The 24,799-nt window shown below is 53.3% G+C and overlaps 1 protein-coding gene across 5 annotated transcripts; it reads right to left on the bottom strand.

Moving 5' to 3' along the window:
* Nucleotides 1-543: 543 nt before the first annotated feature.
* On the bottom strand, nucleotides 544-24,797 carry UPK2 (uroplakin 2). 5 transcript variants are annotated; one of them, XM_058686946.1, is made up of 11 exons: nucleotides 24,663-24,797; nucleotides 23,317-23,417; nucleotides 21,726-23,206; nucleotides 16,549-19,362; nucleotides 6,024-6,081; nucleotides 3,762-3,878; nucleotides 2,682-3,496; nucleotides 2,105-2,236; nucleotides 1,778-1,916; nucleotides 1,422-1,492; nucleotides 544-1,053 (listed from the first exon to the last, which is right to left on the bottom strand). In XM_058686946.1, exons 7-11 carry the CDS (start codon nucleotides 2,755-2,757, stop codon nucleotides 917-919), a joined length of 555 nt encoding a protein of 184 aa, XP_058542929.1. In that variant the 5' UTR covers nucleotides 2,758-3,496; nucleotides 3,762-3,878; nucleotides 6,024-6,081; nucleotides 16,549-19,362; nucleotides 21,726-23,206; nucleotides 23,317-23,417; nucleotides 24,663-24,797; the 3' UTR covers nucleotides 544-916. The 5 variants fall into 5 exon arrangements, with proteins under 5 accessions (XP_058542929.1, XP_058542930.1, XP_058542932.1 ...); XM_058686947.1 differs by lacking the exons at nucleotides 16,549-19,362; nucleotides 21,726-23,206; nucleotides 23,317-23,417; nucleotides 24,663-24,797 and adding an exon at nucleotides 12,019-12,116; XM_058686949.1 differs by lacking the exons at nucleotides 3,762-3,878; nucleotides 16,549-19,362; nucleotides 21,726-23,206; nucleotides 23,317-23,417; nucleotides 24,663-24,797 and adding an exon at nucleotides 12,019-12,116.
* Between the last annotated feature and the right edge of the window lie 2 nt (nucleotides 24,798-24,799).

Genomic DNA, 24,799 nt, shown 5'->3' with positions numbered 1-24,799 from the left:
CTCCTACTCTTTTCCCTCAGTTCCCAGTTACTTTTCCCTCAGGTTACCAGACTGTACCACTGTTGTCCTCCTGCACCCAGGCTTCTTCCATTTCTCTGCCCTCCTCCTAGGTCCCCTCTAGAAAATTCTCCATTTCTCCCACCGCCCAGCACCCTGTCTGGGGTCTCAGCCTGGTAGCCCTCTCTGGCTCTCCCCAGTCAGAGCCCGCACTCCTTTCCCCAACACTTCCCTTTGCTCCACAACACTACACACCCTCAGCCTCTAGACTCACCCACACAGTGCACCGCGCCCTGGTTGGGTGGCCTGCTGTGGAGGGGGCAAAACCCGCAGCCCACGTGGGCTCTGAGGACTCTTGACTCCTGGCATCTAATCCCGCCCCCCCCCCCCCCCCCCCCCCGCCTCCTGAGAGGAGCAACTAGGTTGTTCTAGGGGGGCAAGGAGGGCGGACTGGGAGCCTAACGGGGGGGGGGGGGGGGGGGGGGAGGGGATTCGGGGATTCGGTTCCACACAGGCGGAGCACATGAAAGGGAAACACACAGCAGAGGCGGCAGCAGACTTTATTCTGGAGACTTCCATCACTGCGGGAGGGGTGAATTGCTGAGGGAGGGGGAGATTAAAGAGGTGAAGTGGAAGGAGCGCCAATTGTGACAAGAGTGGGGGTGAGGGGAGGACAGGAAGTGTGGGGAGAAGGTGAGGCACTGGGGACAAGGGGAGGGGCAGAGGGAGGAGAGGGCTCCAGTGAGAGGGGGCAGGGAGGGGAGGTGAAGCCATCGAAAGAGCCAAAGCCTCCAGGCTGAGGTCTGGGAGCAGGCGGCGTCTTCAGGAAAGGAGGCAGGCACAGAGGGCAAAGCCGGGGGCTGGGGAAACGGATAGCGTCGCGAACCCTCTGGCGGCCTGCTGCCTGGTGAGGGCCTCCTCACCTTCGGGCGCCCAGTGCCAGGGCGATAATGAAGCCCATGACCAGAAGGAACATGGCGACAGAGAGCAGCACCGTGATGACTACCATGCCCCCCGTCCGGGCCATCCCCAGCCCAATGGATTCCATCTTCCGCCCTGTCAGGAGACAGAGCGGGGAGGCCTTCGTGGGCAGGAACAGCCCCTCTCCTGACCCCACGCTCTCCGTCTCATCCGGCCATCCTCATTCATTCATCCATCCAACCAGCCAACTGATCCACACATCCACAACGCAAACATTTACGAAGCAGCTCCTATGTTGGTCACTGAGGGTACAGAAATCAATCGGGCACCATCCCTACACGCACAGAACCTTTAGTTTATGAGACGAGCCAACAGGCACTTAAAATGCCAAGGGCTTAGTACGAGGACACAGGTACAAAGAAGCTAAGGGGGCACAGGGAGGTGCAGCCGGGGGATGGGGTGGGAGGGCCAGGGGAGGTTCGGGGGACCCTGATGTTACTTACGAGGAAGCGTGGACATTGGGATCTCTCTACTGGACTCAGTGGATGCCCCCTTCGTCACTAGGTAGGAAAGGCTTTTGTAGTGGGGTTCGAGAGAGAGAGTGGAGACTCCTCAGTGATTATCTGGGACTTGGAAGAAGACGGAGCCCAGGCACCCTCCTTTGTAGCTGTGCCCTCCTCCAAGAGAGGCCCCTTCTAGACGCCGTCAGCCGCACCCTCACTTCCTCCCCCAGGCTGACCATATCACCTCCCACCGAATGTTAGGACTCAGCTTCTCTTCCTGTCAACCCCCCCCGCCCCCCCCCACTCCCCCCCCCCCCCCCGCCAGCAGGTGCCCCAGGCCTGGATCTGGTACCTACTAGTATTTGGTTCCCGGCGCGAGGTTTGTCACCTGGTATGCACTGAGCCGGGTGACGGTGAAGCCAGCCCCGCTGTCCACCACGCTCACCAGCTCCCGGCGCCCACGGCATGGAGGCACCATGAAGCTGGATTTCACCACTGGACAGGAAATCGGGGGTGAAGTCAGGGTCATGTTTCTGGAGGCCCCAAAGAGAAGGGGCAGCAGAGTATGGATGGCTCAGGAGAAAGGTCTACAGGAAGGCAGGAGTGGGAGAAAGGGTGCTGGTGGTGGCCTGGGTAGGGGTCTCTGGGGATCAGGGGGCCCCTTTGGGAGTGGGGTAGCAAACCTTTGCTGTCATTGGCTCTCCGGACCATCAGCGTGGCATTGCCCGCTGTGAGGTGACAGGGGGGCAAAGCAACTAGCAGGCTCTCCGTCAGCGCCGGGGACAGCAGACCAGAAACGCTTGAGATGTTGAAGTCTGCTGGGGAGCCAAGAGGGAGTTCGGGGTGGGGGCACGCAATTCCCTTTCCTGGCCCTGACCCCTGGGGGCCATTTCTAAGGATGCAGAGTCCTCCCCGGCGGTGCTGCAGTCGGCCAGCAGAACACAGGCCTTTGCTTGTGTGACCACCAGGTGGCAGGCTTGGGACGCAAAAGCCGGGTCCTCCGCCAAGCGGCCAGATCCTGGGTGTCAGTAGGGGGCAGCGGTCAACCTTACCCAATCCTTAGCCCTGGGCCCTTCGGCACATCTTTCTGCCTCCTGGGTTTGGAAGAGGACCAGGAGTGTCCCCTGGGCTCAGTGACTGATGCCTGGTCACTGCCATCGTCAGCTCCCCACCCCCAACCGGCCAGGCCAGCTCTGCTTTGGGAGCCCTGGAAGGCCCAGTGCCTCCCCTCCCCACACCCCCGCCAGAGAAGGCAGAGACCTGCAGCCCCCAGGGCCAGGACAGTCAGCAGAATCAGGTTCAAGGGCAAGGTCCGGAAGGGCAGCGGGGATGCCATAGCTGGGCTGGGAGCTGGGACAGGTGCTGGCAGGCTGAGGCTTCCTGAGGCAAGTGAGGCCTGGCCCCTGGGGTGGCTGATTTTGTCTTGGGGTGGGAGTGGCTGGAGGGGAATCCTGTCCGACCTGCCCTTTGGGTCCTACAGCCTCAGGGCAGGCCCCCAGACAGGTTTTTCAGGATGGGGAGCTGGCTCTCAGGTCAGAAGTGGGGATGCCCTGGCTGGATCTTGCTGGCTTAGTCAACTGCAGAGGGGCAGAGTAACTAAAGTGGGAGGTGGAAATCACCCCTTCTTCTGGGACTCCCGCGTGTTAGGGCCTGAGTATTCTTGCCTGTGCGTGCATCTGGGGCATGGCCTGTGGAGGACTGGCCCCCTCAGGTATGGGCGTCTTCCCGGGAGTGCAGCGAGTTCTGAGATTGCCGTGGCATGCAAGAAAAGGAAAGCAACGCCGAGGGGCTTCTGCCAGGGCCTTGGCCGGGCGAGGATGGCAGGGAAACTGAGGCTGGTAGGAGGGGACGGGGGCAGCAGACCCAGGGGCTCCTCTTCATGGTGTCCACCGAGGCCCAGGTACTGCTGCTCTGGGAGAGGCTGAGGGGTGTGGGTGCCAGGGAGTATGCGAGCCTCCAGGTTCCTCTGGAGAGCTGGGCAGAGGGACGCTAGGGAAGACTTCCAGAGAGACCGGAGGGGTGGCCACCAACCCCATCCAGCAGCGGTGGGCACAGTCAGCCTGGCTCAGCAACCACTGTTGAAACGATTGAGAATAAAGAGGAGAAACAGACCCGGCAAGCGAAAGTGAAAAAGAGACACAACTCCTCTGACCGCATCCCCCAGCCCTGTGCTGGATCAGACCGAAGTGAAAGGGGAGTTATAAGCAGAAAGCAAGGAGAGACGAGGAGAAAGTGCCCACTGTGGACATGAGCCAACATACTTATCCCTACAGCCAAGGGGCCGCAGATGTCACAGGCTCCTTTTTGCAGATGTGGAAACAGACTCAGAGAGGAAGTCACCTGTGGGAAGCGGGATAGTCCACAGGGAGAGGCCAAGAGCTGTACAGAGAGCGCTGATGTAGGTCTCTGTGCCATGAACTATTCTGTCTTCCCCAGACCCAGAGAAGGGCCAGGGTCCTGTAAGGAAGCAAAGGGTTGGTGGCGCTGTGTCCTTACTCCGATGGTGGGAAGAAGGGTAGGTTCAAAGCCTGGAGTGTGAGCCCGGGGTGGGGGGGTGGGGGTGAGGGTAAGGATAGAACTCACAGACCCAAGCAGAGGGTCAGAGGGTCTCAGACCAGCGCTTCTCCACATTGAATGTGCCTATGAATCACCAGGGATCTTGATGAGATGCAGTTTCTGATTCAGTGGGTCTGAGGTGAAGCCTGAAAGTCCACATTTCTAACAAGTTTCCAGGTAACATTGATTGATGCTAGTCTGAGAGGCCCACACTTTGAATTGCCAGATGTTCCATATTGCACCCCGTACACACACACACACACACACACACACACACACACACACACACACGCTGGTGGAGATCGGGGGCAGGTGTGTTTCCCCAGTCTCCCAGAACAGGCTGCCTTGGGGTGAAGAACTGAATTCTGTTTTTCCGGCACCTTGGCTTTTGTTTCCTCTTCCATCAGATCCTACCATCATTCTACAAACTGAAAGAGGACTGTTTGCACGTTGAGGAGAACTTTGGAGAGAGGGAAGAAGTAGGTGGTGGCATTCTAGGAGCGAGGGGATCTTCCTGATGCTCGCTCTTCAAATCCCATCACTAAGCCGGAAGGATGTTTATGCTCAGGCTTGGGAGGTATGTCTTCCCATTTCACTCATAAACCAAGAAGCAGAAAGAAGAGGTCGGGTTTCTTGCAGGGTGCGTTGTGGTTGGGTCCACATCTAAGCCCCCATCCCATCTGAAATTATGAGTGGGGCAGAGTGGGGTAGGGCAGGGCAGAGCCCTGGCCAGATTTTAAAGGGATAAGAGGGCCCTGTGCCTTTAAGTCCTCCCTTCTCCCTCCAGCCCCCCTTCCCCACCCGGCCCTCCCCAGGTTTCTGGAGGAACTGAGAGTTGCGTCTTCTCCCTGCCCTGCCGAGCTGCTCACTGGCTGCTCTGGAGGCTGTGCTTTGCGGTCTCCATGGAAACCATTAGTTGCTAAGCAACTGGAGCATCATCTGTGCTGAGCTCTCGCATCTAATTATCCCATCACAGCGGCCGAGAAGGGTTTGGGGAGCTGCGAGGAGGGGGAGGCCAAGCGCAGGAGCAAGAGGATAACTCTTTTAGCAGAGCAGATTCATTGACACACGGAAGTCATTTAAAGCCACAGCACCCTGTGCCTCTGGAGGATGTCCTCAGGATTTGGAGTAAAGGAACCAGGGCCACAAATGTCTGGAGTTTCTCTCTTGGACCCACACCTCCTAGGCTGTCTCCCCCTCAGATGCTTGATTCTAAACTCATGCAAGTTTTGTCTTCCGCCTCCTTCCTTCCAAGCTCCATACTCAAGTCAACAAACATTTTATTAAGTACCAGAACTGTGCTAGGCACCAGGTACGCAAAGGCAAAATAAGTTTCTGCCTTCAGGGAGTTCTTAACCTCTCTCTTCTGCCTGGACTAAAAGATTAGCTCTTAAAACAGACCTACTCTTTCTGAATTATGGTACTTTTTATCTTTTCTAGAATGTGGTAGTTTTGCAGCCACGGGATCTCAGGTGGGAACCCAGCTCTGTCTGGTATACCGATGGTTCTTGCTCCGGATGCCACTCGTCTGCTTGTCAGTCAGTTAAAAACACGTCCACTTGGGGCGCCTGGGTGGCTCAATCAGTTAAGCGTCCGACTTCAGCTCAGGTCAGGATCTCACGGTTCTTGGGTTTGAGCCCCGCATCGGGCTCTGTGCTGACAGCTCGGAGCCTGGAGCCTGCTTTGGATTCTGTGTCTCCCTCTGTCTCTGCCCCTCCCCTGCTCACGTTCTGTCTCTGTCTCCAAAATAAATAAACATTAAAAAATAAAAATTAAAAAAAAAACCCATGTCCACTTGACTCCATGGGCATGTGAGCCTCTGATGGGGACTATTGTCCTCCTAATGATAGGTGATACCGTTTTGAACTTCAGTTTTCTCACCTATAAAATGGGAAGACTCATTCCTTCTCAATCATCTAGCAGGATATGACAGGTGTAAAAATGCTTTAAAATAAAGGTGCAGAAGGAATATCGGCCATCACTGTCACAGTTGGTGGGAGCAGACTGGGGGAGTCCTTGGATCGAGAAGTAATATGCAGTGCTTACCAAATATTGGTCTGATGGGAAACGGCAGGGCCTGAATCCTTGAGATCTGAGGAAAAGGCTGGAAGGAAAGGAAAATCTGTGTGTCATTCAGGGTTGAAAGAGACCTGGGTGCTCCTTTATTTTTTGTAATGCTCCCTATGATACAACCACTTACCCCAACTCTTCTTCCTGCTTTGTGACCATGTTACCTACTGCAGAAAGGGCCTAAAATCTGTCTCACTGAACTAATATGACCATCACTCAAGCTAATTTATTTAAGAGTGCCTAGCATGATATCTGGTTCAATAAATATTAATTTAAGTAATCCATCTTATCTTCTCCTTTAACCCTTACTGCAGATGAAGTCTAGAGGCTCAGAGGCAATAAATGAGTTTCCTGAGGTCACAGAGCTAGTAGGGAATGAGGTGGGATAGAATTTGATCAGTAGAGCTGCTCAGAATTTGATCAGTAGAGCATGCGACTCTTGATCTCAGAGTCATGAGTTCAGGCCCCACACTGGGTATGGAACCTACTTAAAATTAATTAATTAAAAGGAAGAAATAGGAATTTGTTTTTCCCAATTCTGGCATCGATGCAGGGGGAAATGGTTGGGCAGGAAAGGTAGAGTGAACGGGAAGGTGACGGAGATGTGAGCCAGCTGTTCCTTGTATGCTAAGCATGCCACCGGGGTCCCAGGCACACAGGAACTGCCTGCTCACTTGTGTATTCATTCAGTAAACATCTGTCAAACAACTGCTCAGTGGTAGTTGCCATGATAGGTGAGACACAGAGAGGACAAGAAGCCATTCCTGCTCTCAAGTTGCTGAGTTTTGGAGAATGAACTAGAGGTAGCCTGGTTAAAGTAAGTGGAAGAAGATGGGGTGCCTGGGTGGCTCAGTCGGTGAAGCATCCAACTCTCGGTTTTGGCTCAGGTCATGATCTCACAGTTCACGGGTTTGAGCCCCACATCAGGCTCCGTGCTGATAGCGTGGAGCCTGCTTGGGATTCTCTCTCTCTCTCTCTCTCTCTCTCTCTCTCTCTCTCTCTCTCTGCCTCTCCCCACTTGAGCTGTCTATGTCAAAAAAAAAATAATAAACTTAAAAAAAAAAAAACACTTTTAATAAAAAAAAAAAAAGAGAGATAAGTGGAAGAGGATATTCCAAAAAGGGAACAGCATATGAAAAGGCTCAGAGAAGTGAATGATCCTGACACTTTCTGGGAACCGTGAACAAATACACCTTGGCTAGAAAGAGGTCTTCAAAGATGAGTGGGACAATACCCCTCGCCAGCAGCTGGGTCACCAGTGGCATTGGATCCTATACTAAGGAGCTTGGGTTTTACCCTAAAGGAAACAGAGAGCCTCTGAGGAGTTCTAATTGTGGAAAGAGCATTTTGGAAACAGTGTGGGAAGGGATTGGCAGGAGGTAATGGATTGGCATGTTGTAGCAGGGTTAGTCTGTGTGACCAATAGAATTCAGCAGGGGCAATGGTCACTTCTGAGGCTAGATCATAAAAGGACTTGCACCTTCCTCTTGCTTTCTCTTGGACTGTTCACTCTGGAAGGCATAGGAGCACCCCTACGGGGAGGTCCCTATGGCAAAGGATTGAGGCCTCCTGCCAACATCCAGCATGGAACCGAAGCCTCTAGACAAGACCCATGAGAATAAGCAAGCTTGGAAACAGATCCTCTAGCCCCAGTCAAGCCTTCAGATGACTGTGGTCCAGGTCAACATCTTCACTGCACCTTCATAAGATACTCAGCCAGAACTGCCCAGCTAAGTCTTTCCTGATTCCTGACTCTCAGAATAATATTTGTTCTCACAGGCTGCTAAGTTCGGGGGTACGTTGTTATGTAGTAATAGACAACTAATACAAAGGGGAGGACTGAGAAATGTCCACTGGGCTTGGCATCTTGAAGGACACACATCCTTCGGAGCAGCTTCCTCTAGGTGGGGAAGACAGAAGCCAGACTGCAAGAGTCTAGAGATGACCGGGAGGGGAGAAGCAGAGGTAAAACAAAGGAGCTTAGTTGGGAAGGCAAGGAGACAAGAGTTTGAGTAGCTATTTGTGGGAAGAGGAGGACACAGCTACCAGGGACCTTGAGGAAGGCTGTTTGGTGGCTGTGGCCCAGCTGAGCTTGGGGACCACTGGTCTTCAGGGGCACTGGCTGCATTAGTCAGGGTTCTCTGGAGAAACAGAGCCGACAGGATGTGTATATATAGAGAGAGGTTTATTTTAAGGAATTGGCTCATGTGATCGTGGAGGCTTGGCAAATCCACAGTCTAAAGGGGGAGGCAGGCAGGCTGGAGACCCAGGAAAGAGTTGCAGTTGGAGTCCAAAGGTGATCTACCAACAGAAATCCTTCTTTGTGGGGCAGGTGAGAGGGGAAGTCAGTCTTTGTTTGTTCAGGGCCTTCAACTGATTGGACGAGGCCCACCATACCATGGGATAATCTGTCTTCCCCCAAAATTCACTGATTTGAATGTTAATCTTGCCCCAAAAAACATCTTCACAGAGCCATCCAGAATAACGTTTCACAAAATATCTGAGCACCATGGCCCCGTCAAGCTGACACATAAAATTAACCATCACACTAACTTTGACATTTTGGGAGTTTTTCAAATTACACAACAGCTTGAGTGCAGCAATGATACAACTGTCAAGTTGTCCAGACTCAAGGCACGGAAAGTTGAGGGTATTGGCGAGCCTGAAGGGTTGGAGAACAAGATGGGGCTAGTTACGGAAAGGAGTGACTGGATGTGCCAGGAAGTGGGGCACTGAGGGGTGAGGTCAAGGTCGAATGAAGCATGGGTGTGTGGACGGGGACAGGAGGGAGAGTGGCGGCCATCCAGGTGGCTGCTGGGGAGAGAAAGTCGAGGCCCTTACTGCAGCTGGATCACAACACTGTGAGGTCGGACAGGGGCTGTGGACCCCTGGGGCCAGGCAGGTGACCAAATCAGTAAAACAAGGTGAGTGAAACTGAACAACATACATCTTTGAGGCCAACTTTGCCACTGGGTGCCCCAGATGGTGTCATCTGGGACAGGGTGTCAGAAGGGGAGTGGTGTTTTGCTAGTGAGCAAGGAGGAAGCGTATTTGAGGCTGAAGGGATAGAGGCTGCAGGGTTGTCAAAGCAGAGGGGTTCCCTGTAGCCAGCGGGGCAGAGCCTGGCAAGGAGGGATGGCAGTGGAAGGGAAGGGAGGGGAGGAGCAGATCTAAAGAAGCAGATCTTCTGGGCAACCGCCCTGCAAAGGCCTGGCCCACCATGTTTTTCAGACTGTCAGGAGCCTCTGACAGGGTTTAAGCAGGGAAGTGGCAAACTTCAGTATTGTAGGAAAGGCGGAGGCTTGACTGCGGGGTAATTAAGCCTCTCCTTAGGCCTGAAGGAGAGCGAATCGACCCAAGAAATAATAGTGGCCCGAATGAATATGAATTAATTTATTCAATAAATGTTTCTTACATGCTTTTGTACCAGTCACTGTGCTAAGTACCGGGCATTCAGAGGTGAGTACGATTGCTCTCCCGGAAAATTATGGTATAATGGGAGATACTGAAGAGTCCACTATTTCACTGCAGCAGGATTTCAGTACAAAAAGTAACGCTAACAGCTATTATTTATCGAGTGTTTACCACATGTCAGGCACTGCACTAAGTCCTTCCTATATTTTCTTGCTCAATCCCTCAGAGCAAACTCTGTGGGTGGGTACTGTTATTCTCCTCATTGTATTAACGAGGAAACTGAGGTCAGAGACATTAAATGACTTGCCAGAGAGGCTCCTCACTGAAAGGGTAACTTACATGGGCTTGGGCAGTCCTGGAGGGCTTCCTGGAGGAAGTAGTAAATAAGTGAAGATCTGAAAGTTGAGTAGGCATTAGCAGGGTGAAGGTGGAGGGAGGAAGGAGTGAGAGGGGAGATTGTTCTCGGCTGAAAGAGCTGCAAATGCTCATTAAGCGACTGGAGGTTTAAAGTGGAATTTGATGGAGGGCACCTGGGTGGCTCAGTCAGTTAAGTGTCTGACTCTTGATCTCAGCTCAGGTCTTGATCTCAGCGTCGTGAGTTCAAACCCCACACTGAGCACCACGCTGGGCATGAAGCCTACTTTAAAAAAAAAAAAAAAAAAAAAGAGGGGCACCTGGGTGACTCAGTCAGTTAAGCGTCCGACTTCTGCTCAGGTCACAAACTCACAGTCCGTGAGTTCTCCATGAGTTCGAGCCCTGCGTCGGGCTCTGTGCTGACAGCTCAGAGCCTGGAGCCTGCTTCAGATTCTGTGTCTCCCTCTCTCTGACCCTCCCCCGTTCATGCTCTTTCTCTGTCTCAAAAATAAAAATAAACATTAAAAAAAAAAATTAAAAAAAAAAAAAAAGAGTGGAATTTGGGGAAGTCACTGGAGAAGCAGCCAGGACCAGATGAAGAGCTTTGTAAGCCCGTTTAAAGAATTTTAATTTTTATCCTAAGGATACAAAGAAGCCCTTGAAGGATTAAAACTGGAGAGTGTCATGATCAAATTTGTATCTTATAAAGATGATTTTCGTTGTACTGTAGAGATTGTGTTGGATGAGTGGTTGGGAGATATTTTAGATGTCTCTTGACACACTGTTGAGATACAATTCTGGGCAAGAAACGACCAAAGAGAAAATTCTAAGGTGATGGTTTGGCTGGGAGGGCTATGGGGCGGGGTGGGGAGCAGGGTGAAGGATGCCTCCCAGGCTGTGGCTTGGGCAGCTGGGTGGATGGCGGCACCCTCACCAGCTGGGGTGCAGGTGGTGGTGGGAGGAGGTTTTTCCGGGAGGGGCTGGAGATCTACGATTCCCGGTCTGGAGCTCAGGAAGACTGTGGGCCCTGGTGTGACAGCTGCAGCCTGGGGGAGGAGCGCAGCCCAGTGAGAGGACAAGAGCAAGGACAGAGCCTGGGGAATACCACTAGGGTCAAAGGCAAAGAGGAGCCTGCCAAAGAGACTGAGAAGCTTCCCTAGAAGAAAAAAGAAAAGAGCCAGGAGGGAGTGGTGTCCCAGGTCCCCAAAGAAGAATGCTTCCAGGACCCGCGGCCCACAGCAAACTGGTTCATAGGGCACCAGAGAGATTCGAAGCGTGCTCCTTGGCTTTGGCAAGTAGAAGTCATGGAGATTGCTTCAGTCTGGGAGTGAGGGTGTGTGGATGAGGACAACGGGGCTGGACAAGAGGGTGTTGAAGGACTGGCTGTCTGGGTGGAGCTGGGTCTGGGGTTCAGGGAAGGGCCAAAGCACCAGACGGCCCGGGAGGGCAGGTGTGAAAGAGGAGGGTAGGAAGAGTCTTCTTTGGAGTGGGGGGGACTCCCTTCCACCCCCTCCCCCATTCTTTTACCTCAGGCGGGTCCCCTTCTAGTTGTCTGTAGAAACCTAACATGGGCAGGGGAAGGAGGTCAGGAGGGCTTCCTGGGATATTGGTGGAGTGTGAAGGGGTGAGTCGGTCTGGGTCAGTCTTCCCTGGGTCACGTCTGCAGAGGAAGGGGTTCTATCCCCTCATCCCCCCCTACAGGGGTGAGGGGCAGAGACCTGGGAACTCAAACCCAGCGAACAGGTGGGGGGGGGGCGCCAACAGAACTGTGACCTTTAGCCTCTCTTGGGGTCCAGCCAATTTCTGCCCCCCGCCCCCAGCCACTTCCGGGTTAGGCTGTGGCTCCAGCCAATCCCCAGAGAGAACAGGGAGGTGTTTCAAGGTGGTCACTAGAAGGAAAAGCAAGGCGTGTGGGAAGGGGTCAGAATCCTCTGGAACCCCACTCCACCCTCTGGCAGGGAGGGGCAGTCTTGGCTTGGCTACCCAAGGTCACAGCCCTGAACTCTGCCTTCTCCCATCTCCTCAGGCCCTGTTTGATATGCGCATCAGATCCGGTGCCCTTTACAAAACTGTTATTTGTACAGCCGCCCCGAGGCAGGGGGAGGGAGGGGGAGGGAGACAGGCCCCCCCGCTGCCACCACATAGCCACTTCCACTTGCAGGGACCTGCAATCAAACACCAGCCCCCAGCCACACTCACTCACCAGCTCAGACGCTGCAAGCCTGAGTGCTCCCCACTGGGCCTTGCTGGAAGTTTCTCCTCAGCTCTGCCGGAAACGCCTGCCTCAGAGCTTCCCCTCAGCCCCACAGTCCTCTCCCCCTCAGCCCTTCCTCCCCACTCCCCTAGCCCTGAGCTCTGAGCTCCCCTGCGCCTCCCACTTAGCCTGGAGGCTGTGCTGGCTGTGGCACATTTGCCTCAAGTGTCCCCAATTCTCTGTCTCTAGGAATGGAGCTCGAGCCTTGAACGGGTCCTCCCCCCAGCACCTCCCATCCTGGCCTGAGGGGGCGGAAAGCAGGCCGCGAAGGGTAGGCAGGGGGCTCGGAGGGCAGAAAATGGCTTTGGAGCAGATGGGCCAGCTAGGCGGCGGCCACTTTCCAGCTTGGGACCTTGGTCTGGGTTTCCTGTCTGCCAGTGGGGGTGGCGCACCTAGCCCACGGGGCTGCGGTGAGGCCCCGGATGAAACAAGGCGCGAGGTGCCCAACACCGTGCGGGGCACACAGTAGGTTCTTAACACAAGTCCCCTCCCCGCGCTTCACTTGGGGGCTCCGAGGAGGAAGACGAAGACGTGGGGAGGACAGAAAGTAGGGTGGGTGGAGCAGGCTGTCCCAGAGCCAGTGAGGCACGCTGAGGTGGGGGGGGGGGGGGGCGGGTACAGATCTGTGCCAGCCCAGGCTGGAGAGGAGGGGAGAAAGTGCCTGAGCCCTGGGCCCCTCCCATGCTTCTGTCCCCACGGTCCTCCCTGGGCTGGCCTCTGGGAGGCCTCTCAGGAAGGCGGTCCTCACGCTGCGGGAGGGCTGCTGGGGCCGGCCAGCGGGGGTGGGGGGCACTGCCTCTGGGTCTTGAGCGACCCCCTCCCCGTTCCCCCAACTCATAATCCGATTGATATTCCTACTCCCTCCTCTGGACCCGTCACCATGGCAACAGTTTTCTCAGTTGCACTTCATCAGTTTCTCGGCAAATCTTTTTTTCTGCCCCCTCCTTCGGTCTCTCTTTTTCTCCTCCATCAGCCCGCATTTCTACCTACTCATGGTGCCCACCTTGCCCTGCCTCTCCCAGCTTGTGTGTTTCTCACTCGCTCTCCATTTGTCCCCACCTGCTTCCGTCCAAATCTCTCTCTACAGGTCCCCTCCCGTCTCTCCCTTTTCCAGCCCATGATTGTAGCAACAAGCTAGAGTCTGTTGACCAGATAAGAACTCCTGTCCTGATATCAGGGCCGAGAAGCAGAGAGGCCTGGAGGGACAGGGTTCGGGTCCCAGCAGGCCCTGGACTGAGGCCCATGATGCAAAGGTGAATGTAAGGTCGAGATTTTCCGGTTCAGCTCTGACGGGAGGGGGCGGGGGGAGGGAATCAGCGTGGCTCTGGGGGGTATCCTGCAGGCTACTGTTGTCGGTTCGATTCCCACCTTCCCACCTCACCCTCAGAGACCTGACCCAATGGCTACAGCTACCAGGGTGCTTCCGAAACACCTAACCTTCCCTCTGACTTCTTCTGCACACAGTTCCCCTTAAATCTCTCCACCCGCTCGTTGGTCATACCCCCTGGGATGTCCTACTATCCTGCCAACTTTCACCACTCTAAACACGAACGCTTCTATTTTTTTTTTTAATTTTTAAATGTTTATTTATTTATTTTTTTAATTTTTTTAAACGTTTTTATTTATTTTTGAGACAGAGACAGAGCATGAACGGGGGAGGGGCAGAGAGAGAGGGAGACACAGAATCAGAAGCAGGCTCCAGGCTCTGAGCCATCAGCCCAGAGCCTGACGCGGGGCTCGAACTCACAGACTGTGAGATCGTGACCTGAGCCGAAGTCGGACGCTTAACCAACTGAGCCACCCAGGCGCCCCAATGTTTATTTTTGAGAGACAGACGGAGCATGAGCCGGGGAGGGGCAGAGACAGAGGGAGACGCAGAATCCGAAGCAGGCTCCAGGCTCTGAGCTGTCAGCACAGAGCCCCATGCGGGGCTCGAGCTCACGAGCCGTGAGATCATGACCTGAGCCAAAGTCGGACACTTGGAGCCACCCAGACGCCCCTGAACCCTTCTTCCCTAATCCATTTCCTCTCTTTGTGCTCCCATGTCTCCTCTCTGTCATTCTCCACACACGTAGCCAGAATCCAAGGTGAATCACTTCTCCTTTTGAAATGTCACCCACATCCACTTCCAGCGGTCTGCCATTTCGTATATATTGCCCTAGACCAAGCATCCAGTCAATCTGGGCCTCACCAGAGGCTCATTTTACACTTGGATTTTTTACTTGGGCCTATCATAAATTTGCCACCCCTACCCGCTTCCCCACCCCCCCTGCCCCGCCGCCGAAACTAAGCCTGTTCTAAACACGACTTTCTTCTCTCCTTCTTTCTCCTGCTTTTTCTTCTTAGTTTATTGAGAGCCTTTTATGTATGAGGCTTTTCATATATATCATCTCACTTAATCTCCACAGTCGAGGAGGCATTATCCCATACTACAAGAGAAGAAATTGATGTTCTGAGTGGTTAAAGTAATTTGCTCAAAGTTCTACAGCGAGAAAGCGACTGAGCTGAGATTCAACTTCAGATGTGCAGAGTTCCAAAGTTGGTGTTTTGTTTTATTTTTTGCTATATCAACCTGTTTCTTTTTTTTTTTTTAATTTTTTTTTAACGTTTATTTATTTTTGAGACAGAGAGAGAGCATGAACGGGGGAGGGGCAGAGAGAGAGGGAGACACAGAATCGGAAGCAGGCTCCAGGCTCTGAGCCATCAGCCCAGAGCCCGACGCGGGGCTCGAACCCACGGACCGTGAGATCGTGACCTGAGCTGAAGTTGGACGCTCAACCGACTGAGCCACCCAGGCGCCCCTATATCAACCTGTTTCCATAAGACTCTTGTGCTCAAAAACCTTCTGAATCTATTTTCTTATTCTTTCTTTACATGTTGGAGGCTCATTACCATCTGACCCCATCCCACCTACAAAACCATGTATCATCTTCTCAGTGTGACACAGACCGGTATCAACCAGGAGGACAACTGTGTCATTTAGAGTTTTGTCTTCATCTCTGTCCTGTTAAATATTTTTATCATTATCTGATATGAAAACGTAGTAGCACATTTCACACATATAGCCCTGGAAGGATAGTAAACACTTTGAAGGACAAGATAAGGATCCCCCAATCATCTCCATACGTAGAATGTCAGGCCAACTTAACAAGATGAAATGATCAAAGGTCCGTGTAAGACCTCAGCATTGTACAATGGTGAGGCTTAGAAGCAGTTCACGTGAGAAAAAAAAAAAAAGAAAAAGAAGCAGTTCGGGTGAAACAGAATCACAGAAATGAGGGGTTTAGTAAGTTCAGTCTGAGTCATCAGCATGATACGGTTGCCAAAAGTAAATTCAATTTTAGGTCGGATTAATAGAGATACGGTATTTGGAATAAAGGAGAGGATTGACAGCCTTGCTTGACTCTAAGTTGGCCAGGTGTTATCATGGGAGTGAGGGTTTATTGAACTGGGAATATTTAGGTTGGGTAGGAGGAGAAGAGTCAGGAATCATTGAAGCTCAAATAAGTGAAGGGTTATCATGAGGAGGAAGAACTAGCCTTACATTTTGTGACCCGAGGAGGTAGCGCGTGTGGACTAATAAGTAAAGACCACTGGGAGAGAGTTCAGCTCGAAGGAAGGAAAAACAAATGCTCATTCCTAGGGCTGCCTGGCTGGCTCAGTCAGTAGAGCATATACTCTTGATCTCAGGGTTGTAAGTTCAAGCCCCATGTTGGGCCTAGACTTACTTTAAATACATGAAATAACTTTAACTAAAAACAAAAACCAGGGTCACCTCGGTGGCTCAGTCGGTTAAGTGAATGTCTGACTCATCACTTCGGCTCAGGTCATGATCACATGCTTCATGAGATCAAGCGTCGCATCGGGCTCAGTGCTGACAGCATGAAGGCTGCTTGGGATTCTCTCTTTCTCCCTGCCCCTCCCCCATTGGTGCGCAAGCTCTCTCTCTCTCTCTCTCTCTCTCTCTCTCTCTCTCTCTCAAAATAAAGAAATAAACTTAAAAAACCCCACAAATGTTCATAAATGGAACTGGCTTCCTTGGGAGACAGTAAGTTTCCCACGGCTGGAGGTGTTCAAGAAGACGGTGACTGATCCCCTGCTTGCCAGGGCTGTTAGCTGAGCATCAGAAAGAACCCGAACTAGGTAGCTGTTCTTTGTTGAGGCCCCTTCCCACCAAGATCTGTGATTCCATTGCTTTTCTTCTTTCTGTGCCCCTTACTAAGCCCTTGCCCTCCCCTGGACCTGAGGTCAATCTCCTCTTTCTCCACAGGTCTCCCCGAGGATGCCGCGCTGATCACGTCAGGTCCACATCTTTCAATTATTTAGCAACGTTTATTGTGTTTTAACTGTCTCCACCTCATAAGCTCCTTGAGGGCAGGTGCCTGTTAGAGGATCAAAACTTATCCATCATTGACTGTTCTCAGCCTCCCTCTGCCTCCCCTCTCCCTGCCCCCACCCCAAGATAATTTTATCCCTCACCTGTTGTTGGAAATGTTGTCTAGGCCCACTCAGTTCCAGGGCTTTTGTGATACAGAGAACTGGAGGGATAGCCGGGGAGAAACAGGAGGCAGGAACCAAGCAGCTTCCTTGTGTGTTAGAATCTGGGTAACGGGTGAAAGAAACGGAAAATAATGAAGCCTGACAGGCTAAGCCAGTCCATACGCTACGGAGAAGAGAGCGGGCAAAGAGAGGCAGAAAAGCTCTGTTGACTCCAGAGGACAGAGAGAGGCAGAGAGACAGGTAGCTGCTGCAAGGTGTAGCAGAAAAGGGGGAAGGGAATTTTAACAAGCGGCGTTGTAGGTAATAAACCGGAGCAGCCCCAAGAGATACAAGTGAAAATTGGGATTCCTTGGTGAAATTATTTTCGGTTGTGGGAAATTAGTTGGCGGGATCGCAGAATAGGTTCAGGTTTCGTATCCTGCAACTTCCGCGGGGTCCAGCACAGTGCGAGGGTGTGGGCACCCCGTGAGGCGGTACCCTAGTCCCAGCAGATGGAGCAGACGGGGTCCCGAGGCTGCGGGATTCTGCGAAACAGACTGGATCGTGAAGCTTCTTCCCTTACCTCAGAGTTACGTCTTGTAAAAACATTTCCTCATCTGGGACTTCAAGTTCCAAGTACCCTAGCAATTAGAAGGGGTTGTGGGTCTTGACAGATGGAGAAAATAAGGCCCCCGGAAGTCCATCACAGAGCGGTTTCTGGAAGTCACAGAGCAGGCGTTAGGCCCTGCTGGGACTGAGGATATGCCTCGTTCAGGGGGTTGTCCACAATCCAGGGGTGCCATTTTCCCCTTGGGCCAGAGAGTTCCGTGCCTGTAAAGAGACTCATGATGAGACAGAAAAGGGGGGATGGGGGTGCCTGGGGCATCTGTGCACCCCTCCCTGTGTTCAGAGCTCCGCACCAGGCTCTGGGGGATGTCCAGATAAGAAGGCCAAGCCTGCCTTCCCAGATCTCATGGCCTCCCAGGGAAATGAGCCAGACACAGGAAGAAGTCCAATGGAAAGTTGGAAGCAAATGCTACAGTGGTGTGGTGGAAAGGGTCTGGACTGGGAGTCAGGAGGCCTGGGCATTGCTTCTAGCCGTTGCTCACCAGCCACGTGGTGTGGGGCAAGTCCTTTCACCACTCTGGGCCTCAGTTTCCTTACTTGCGAACATTCTATTAAAAACAAAAGCTCTGGAGTGCTACACTTGAGAGCAAATTAATGCGGCAACGAAATGTATCCTATGTGTGCTCCCTGCCCCCATGCTCACTCCTCCCAGCACGGTCTTAGAAGAGCTCTTGCCTTCAGTTGATGGCAGAAATTAAATGTTCCCAGCACTCAGAATTGCCAGGCGATGGGGCTCCTGGGTGGCTCAGTCGTTTAAGTGTCCAGCTCTTGTTTTCGGCTCAGGTCGTGATCTCACAGGTTTGTGAGTTCGAGCCCCATGTGGGACTCTGTGCTGATAGCGTGGAGCGTGCTTGGGATTCTCTCTCCTCGCTCTCTCAAAAATAAAAAGGGTGTGTCTGGGTGGCTCAGTCGATTAAATGTCCGATTTCAGCTCAGGTCACAATCTTGAAGTTTGGGAGTTCGAGCCCCACGTCCGGCTCTGTGCTGACAGCTCAGAGCCTGGAGCCTGCTAGGGATTCTGTGTCTCCCTCTCTCTCTGCCCCTCCCCCGTCGTGGTCTGTCTCTCAAAAATGAATAAACGTTGTCATAAAAAAATTAAAATAAACATTGAAGGAAAAAAAAAAAACACCTGCCAGTCGACGTGTACGGTGAGGGGTAGGAGGTGGCTTTCTCTGGGCCCCTGCTTGTGGTAGCCTCTCCTGGGCTTCTGAAAGCTGCTATCCCTCCCCAAGCCCACCAGAGCTAAGTGAGTATTTCTCTCTTAACTAACCAAGCCTTCTATTTAATTGCTATCTTCCTGATAAAGAGCCTGAAGATAAACTCCAACCCTCTTGATTTCCATTTGAAAAAACTAAGGCCCAGAGACTGGGTGTGACTAGGCCAAGGTCACATACTCTAGATTCTCAGGTTAGTCCTCTTTCTTTTGGGACTTGGAAAATTTATTAGAAATAGGTTGTTTGGGGGACAGCTGGCTGGCTCGGTCGGTAGAGCGTGCGACTCTTGATCTTGGGGTTGTGGGCTCTTAAAAGATAAAATCTCAAAAAAAGTCAGAAAAATAAAAAATAAAATCTTAAAAAAAAATTTTTTTTAATGTTTTATTTTATTTTTGAGACAGAGAGAGACAGAGCATGAGTGGGGGAGGGTTAGAGAGAGAGGGAGACACAGAATCCGAAGCAGGCTCCAGGCTCTGAGCTGTCAGCATAGAGCCCGACGCGGGGCTCGAACTCATAGACGGTGAGATCGTGACCTGAGCCGAAGTAGGAAGCTCAACTGACTGAGCCACCCAGGCACCCCCAAAAATAAAATCTTAAAAAAGAAATGGGTTGTTTGGGAGTGCAGCCTTAGAGACACCCCCCCCCCCCCCATAACATCTGGTGAGGTCCCTTGTTGGAATCCTGTTCTATCTTTAGGCCTCCAGTGAGATGTACTGTTCACCTGGGCGGAACCACACCTTAGGCTAGAGTAAGTCTCAGCTCAGATGTTGCTCCCAAGCCGGAAACTTTTCAGACTCCCAAGTCCAGGATAGGTGTCTCTCTGAGATGCTCCCCAAGGCTTCATGACAATGAACTGAGATCATTTGTTCACTTCTCCATCCCCACCTAGACTGCAGGCTCTGAGGGTGACACATCTGTCTTGTTCCCCAACATAGACGCATTGTCTCATCCAGTGCCCAGTGCATAGTAGGTCCTGAAAAATGGTTTTTGAATGAATAAGTCCATGGGTTGGTCAGAGAAGGATTCCAGGAGGAAAAGGGAAATGTTGAGTCAGTCAGGGTCCCTGTGTGCATGAAGTGCCTATATAAAAAGGAATTCTTGGGGCGCCCAGGTGGCTCAGTCGGCCTGACTCTTCATTTTGGCTCAGGTCACGAGTTGGGCTCTGGCAGTGAGCTCGGAGCCTGCTTGGGATTCTCTCTTTCTCTCTCTGCCCCTCCTGCCCCTTCCATGCATGCACTTTCTGTCTCTCTCTCTCCAAAACAAATAAACATGAAAAAGAAAGAGAAAGAAAGAAAGAAAGAAAGAAAGAAAGAAAGAAAGAAAGAAAGAAAGAAAGAAAGAAAGAAAGAAAGAAAGTCTTAGAGGATAATGGGAAATGGGGAGAGGGAGGGAAGTGAGCCAATTGAAAGGAACAGCAAAAAAGAAGGAAGGAAGGAAGCCCGCAAGAACAAGGCCTTCAGTAACCTGGAAGGGCTTGGGGTGGAGGGGAGGAAGGGTCTCAAGCCCTGAGGGGGATAAGGGGAAGCGGTTGTGAGCACCTAGAACCCCTCAAGAGGGATTCTTTTATGAGGAGAAACCCAGAGGGCCGCTTGGCTGGAGGGGAGGGTAGCTGAGGTGTGCCAGGGTAGCTGGTAGGAGCTCCGAAGCCTGACTACAGGTTTGAATTTGATGCTGGGGTCCAGAGGGAATGGGAGTTCTGGGAAGGCTGGGGGCACAAGAAGAAAAAGAAGGTGAGGAGCAGCGCCCCGCGACTGACCTCCTCTATTAGGATGAGACAGAGCCTATGTCTTCACTCCCTCCTCCCTCTTCCAGGTCCTTGGGCACCTGAAACCCGCGAGTGGAGTCCCCCAGGGCAAAGATCTGGAAGTGGCTGAGGCAGCCCGCTGAGTGAGGGGGACATGGCAGGGCCTGTGGGAGTTCCCTGCTTCCACGAGCCCTCCCAGAGGATTCTCTTTCCCTCCGGAAGTGTTCTTGGCGCGGGAGGAGTCCTCTAACTGTCTGCAAAATCTTTCCACCCATCCCCACCGGCGCGGCGCGCAGCTTCCGCCTGCCACTGCTAGGCCAGATCTAGCCACCAGGGGGCAAAAAAGCGGCCCCTAGGTCGGTGTCCCTCCACGTCCCCACCCACACACACCTGAGGGCCAAGATGGGCGGTGCCTCACCTGGCTCTCACACGGAGTCGGCTAGCTCCGTTAACCCCTTCCTGCCTGGCCTGGTTTACTTTGCTCGGGCAGAGTCATTCAGAGCCGAACTGGAAGGCCAATCTGATGGCGGAGGGGGTGTTGCCCGAGAAAGGGGCTAGGGTGGAGGTGAAGTCAGGGTTTCCAGTTACTCAGGCCCTTGTTCCAGCCGGGGCTGGCGGAGGCTACCATTCCCTGCCTCAGTTGGGCAGCTACCTCCGCAGAAAGGTGAAGGAGCCCCCTGGAGGCAAAAGAGGTACGGGTTGTGGTCACCCGCGCTGGGCCTCACAGAGGATACAGAGAATGCTGGGGCAGCCACAGAACCCAGACTTCCGGGTTCTCACGAGCCTTCTGTCGGTCGGGGACCTTTGTAACGACTGGTGGGTCGGGTAGTGGGGGGAGGGTAGCCGAAGAGTGGAGGGAGAGACACAGAGGACTGGGGTGGCGGGAGTGTAGACGGTTAAGATTTGGCAGCAGAATGGGCCAGATTATGCAGCTCTCGGGTGCCGGGTTTTGTGTATCTCTCCTCGAGTACCAGGCAACCTTCCAGGGCTCTGACCAGCCCAGATCCCGAGACTGCGTTCCGGGCCACAAGGTGTTAAACAGTGGTGGGAGTGGGGTCCGGAGTCTCCTCCCTCCCTCCCTCCCTCCCTCCCTCCCTCCCTCCCTCCCAGAGTCACCACCTCAGAGTCCACCAGGCTGGCACTCAAGGAGTTAAGTCTGCCCGCAATCTGCAAGACTGGAGCCGGGGAGGGGGAGGAGGGGGGGGCGAGGAGAGGGGGAGTGGAGGAGAAGGGGGAAACAGACTGCAGGGAGACAGCGCCAGGAACCCCCTCCCCAGGGACCTGGCCCCTGGGCCCCCAGCCCCAAAAGAGGCCCTGCCCTCCCCGGGGTCGTGCTCTCTTCCCCCGCCCTGCCTCCGCCCTCCAGCTTTGTGTCCCCAGGAGGGTGGGCTGCAGGATTTCCAGCCAAGCCTTGGCTGCCTGCTCAGTTTTTCCAAACCCTCCAGTCGGGGAAGGCGGGAGCCCTGTCAGGATAAGAGTCCCTCCCCCACTGCCCCTGCCGGCCCCCTCACCCAGGCTCCTTTTTCCTGCCCCCGCACCTTTCCCAAACTTCTTTCCCTTTCTACCCTGGCCCCTGCGCCCCCTATCCCCACCTCTTTTGGCTCCCAAGTTCCAAGTTCAGGTTCGAGGGGCCAGGTGGGTCCCACAATCCCGGCGAGGCGCTGGTAAAGCCAAACTCTGCAGGCCGACACTGAGACCTGCTGGGCGCCCGCCCGACTCCCAGCCTGGCGCCCGCCCCATCCCAAGACGTGGCCCCAGGTCCACCGGGGAAGGTGGCCCAGGGGTCTCCCGCCCGGGGATGGAGGTGGTGCTGGGGGAGCCGGCAGAGCTGGGCGGCGGGCTCTGGTGCGGCTGGTGCCAGACCTTGGGGCACGCTTCGAGGAGGGGGCAAAGTGTTCCGAGCGCTGGCACGGTTCTGTCCAGCAGGTCTATTATATAATAATCACCATCTATCAGGAAGCCAGGCAGCTGGAGTGAGTGGGGAAGCCAGGATGCCCGGATCTGCTCTTCCTCCAGGCCCAGGAAGGTGTCTCCACCAAGATAGGGGTGTGGGCGCAGCCCAGAAGTAAAATGATGTGGGGGTCTAGGGGCAAGCGAGGGGCCCTGGGCAGTTCGCAGGCGGCCCGAGAACCCCGCCCCAGAACTCTGATTGACAGTGCTCTGAGCCAATGATTGAAGCCACTGTAGGGCTCAAAGTTAACCCTTTCTTGGGTCGTCAGTTCCTTTAGGGGATAGAGTGCCTTCCCAAGACCTGTTCTTCAGTCCTGAATTCCTCCCATCGGTATGGGGTTGGTGAGGAGTCTCAGCTGGAACCGACTTTCGTCCTAATCACTTCACGAAGTAATCTCTGATAATATGCAGCCCTAGAGCCGCCCTCCTCACTCCCCCTCCGCCTCCAGCCCCAAAGTAAATTGTATTCCATGATACGGTTGTGTGTGTACATTCTGTGGTTGCAGAGACAGGCCCGCATGGCACTGTCGCACCCACACTGCTCCATGAGCAGGCACCTTCACTCACCTCTACCCGTGCTGGCACTTCCACCGACACTCACTGACACACCTGTGACACTCCTCGTGACACGGTGACACACAGATACACGGAAACACCTGGTGATTCCCCGAGTTCGCCAGTAGAGGGAGCCGCTCGATTCCGGCAGTGGGCCGCCGGCCCCTCTCCTCTCCTCGCTCGCTCCAGGGTTCCACCCAGAACTCGTGGCTGCTCGGAGCTCAGCTCTGCATCCCGACCTGGAACCTACGTTGGGGCAATGAGTCACAGCCCCACCCAGGGGAGCGCTCTACATGGCTGCTCCACAGGACATGACGAATACGCTTGAACTTACTGTGTACCACATTTAACAGACCTCTTACAACACAGCTCTCACTCCTGCGAACAGTTTTCTGGACCTCCTGTGAACCGGGCATTGTGCCAAACGGATCATAACAAGCCCATGTGGTTTGTCATGTATGTAAGAGGAGACTGATCCACACAAATGGGGTGGGCCCTACCTTCTAACCAGCACACTGTTTGAGAAATGGCCCTTTTGCCTTGGTGGCTCACGTATATCCACAGGACCCTGGAGAGAGGAGAGGAAATTAGCCTACTGCCTAGGCTCTAGGATCTTGCAAACCTGAGCTCAGTTTCTCTGGGCTTCAGTCTTCTTTTCCTTTAAGTGGGAATACCTACCTCATGAGGTTGTGATGATTCAACTCCTGACCCAGCTTGGTGTTTGGCACAGCAGTTAGTAGGCACTTGGGGAAGTTTTGTTGATTGGATCAAAACATGATCTAGAGATAATGTGCATGAAAATGATTTGTAAACTGATGTGAGGCTCACACAGGGGTTATCTGTTTTTGAGGGTTTGTCCCTCATCTCCACCTGTGCCTCCTCAGACCTTGCCCAGGCCCCAGCTGCTGGCACTATCAACCCACCAAATAAGTGTTTACAAAAGCCCTACTATGAGCCCAACATTTGACTGCTGTGGGGAATGTAGAGGCATAGAAAGCATGGTCTGGGTCCTCAATCTTTTGGGGCAACCAAACATATATACAGGAGAAACAAAACGTTAAGTAAGCACTCAGTTGAGTGGCATAGATGTAAGGAGAGGTAGTCAGGAGAGAGGGCGGTCTGTAAGGCGATCTGGGGACCATCTATTCGAAGGGGAGGAGAGAGGGCAGTGGAACTGAATATCGGGAGCAAACAGGTTTGCTGGTCTTCTTTCTGAAGCAGCCCATGCTTGTTACTTGTTGGTATTAATTTTAGGTGGGAGCAGTGGGATACAGGGGAAGTGTCCTGGGATAAGGAGACCTGAATTCCACTTCTGGGCTTCCCACGTTCTAGCCTAGCCGTATAAACCTGAGGAGGTCCTTAACAAATGCAAGTCTTAGTTTCCTCACCGATATAATGGGGCCATAACATCTTTCTCACGGGCTTGTGGTAAACACCGAAATCACATTGGTGAAATGCTTTTTAAAAGGGCTTTATAATTTCTTTTTCATTGCATCTATCCTCCTATAGAGTCGTGTGTGTGTGTGTGTGTGTGTGTGCACGCGCCCACGCGTGGAGCACCTTGAGATTAGGAGAGAGTTCTTTTGCGAAGACAAAGATTTTACTTCCACAAACATTTTCTTAGCATTCACTTTGGGCTAAGGATTGAGATGAAAAAACTCAGTCTATGTCCTCAAGGACCTCATGATCTACTAGGAAAGAAAGATGAATAAAGAGATGCTCAGTGCATAATGAATGTGGGTGGGTACAGTGAAAAGGGGACCCAGTATTTGTGTGTGTGTGTGTGTGTGTGTGTGTGTGTGTGTGTGTGTGTGTGTTGGGGGTTGCGGGAAGTCCAGGCAACTCCCACTCCTTCCAATCAGCGTAGATTGGAGGGTAGGTTTGTCAAATCTCTCTGTTGCCTGGGATGGTGTTGAGGCGTCTCGTGCCCAGTCCTCAGGAATGGGGAGGAGAGAAGGGTAGAAGCCCCCTCCCCGCCCCCGGGCCAACCTGCCTCCCGCTAGCCAGCCGGCCGGGCGCCTTACCGAGTCAGACCACTGGGAGGCTGGGGGAGCCGGGTTGGGCGAGGAGGCGAGCGAGATGGGGGAGCTCTTATTTTGACAGGGGCCTCTCCGGGCTCTGGTATGAAGGCAGAAGGAGGCAGCCAGAGAGCCCCGATGCT

The sequence above is a fragment of the Neofelis nebulosa genome, chromosome 10 (assembly GCF_028018385.1).
Source record: "Neofelis nebulosa isolate mNeoNeb1 chromosome 10, mNeoNeb1.pri, whole genome shotgun sequence".
Lineage (NCBI taxonomy): Eukaryota > Metazoa > Chordata > Mammalia > Carnivora > Felidae > Neofelis > Neofelis nebulosa.
Note: the sequence above shows the minus strand (reverse complement) of the source record. Positions and strands in the feature narration are given on the sequence as shown.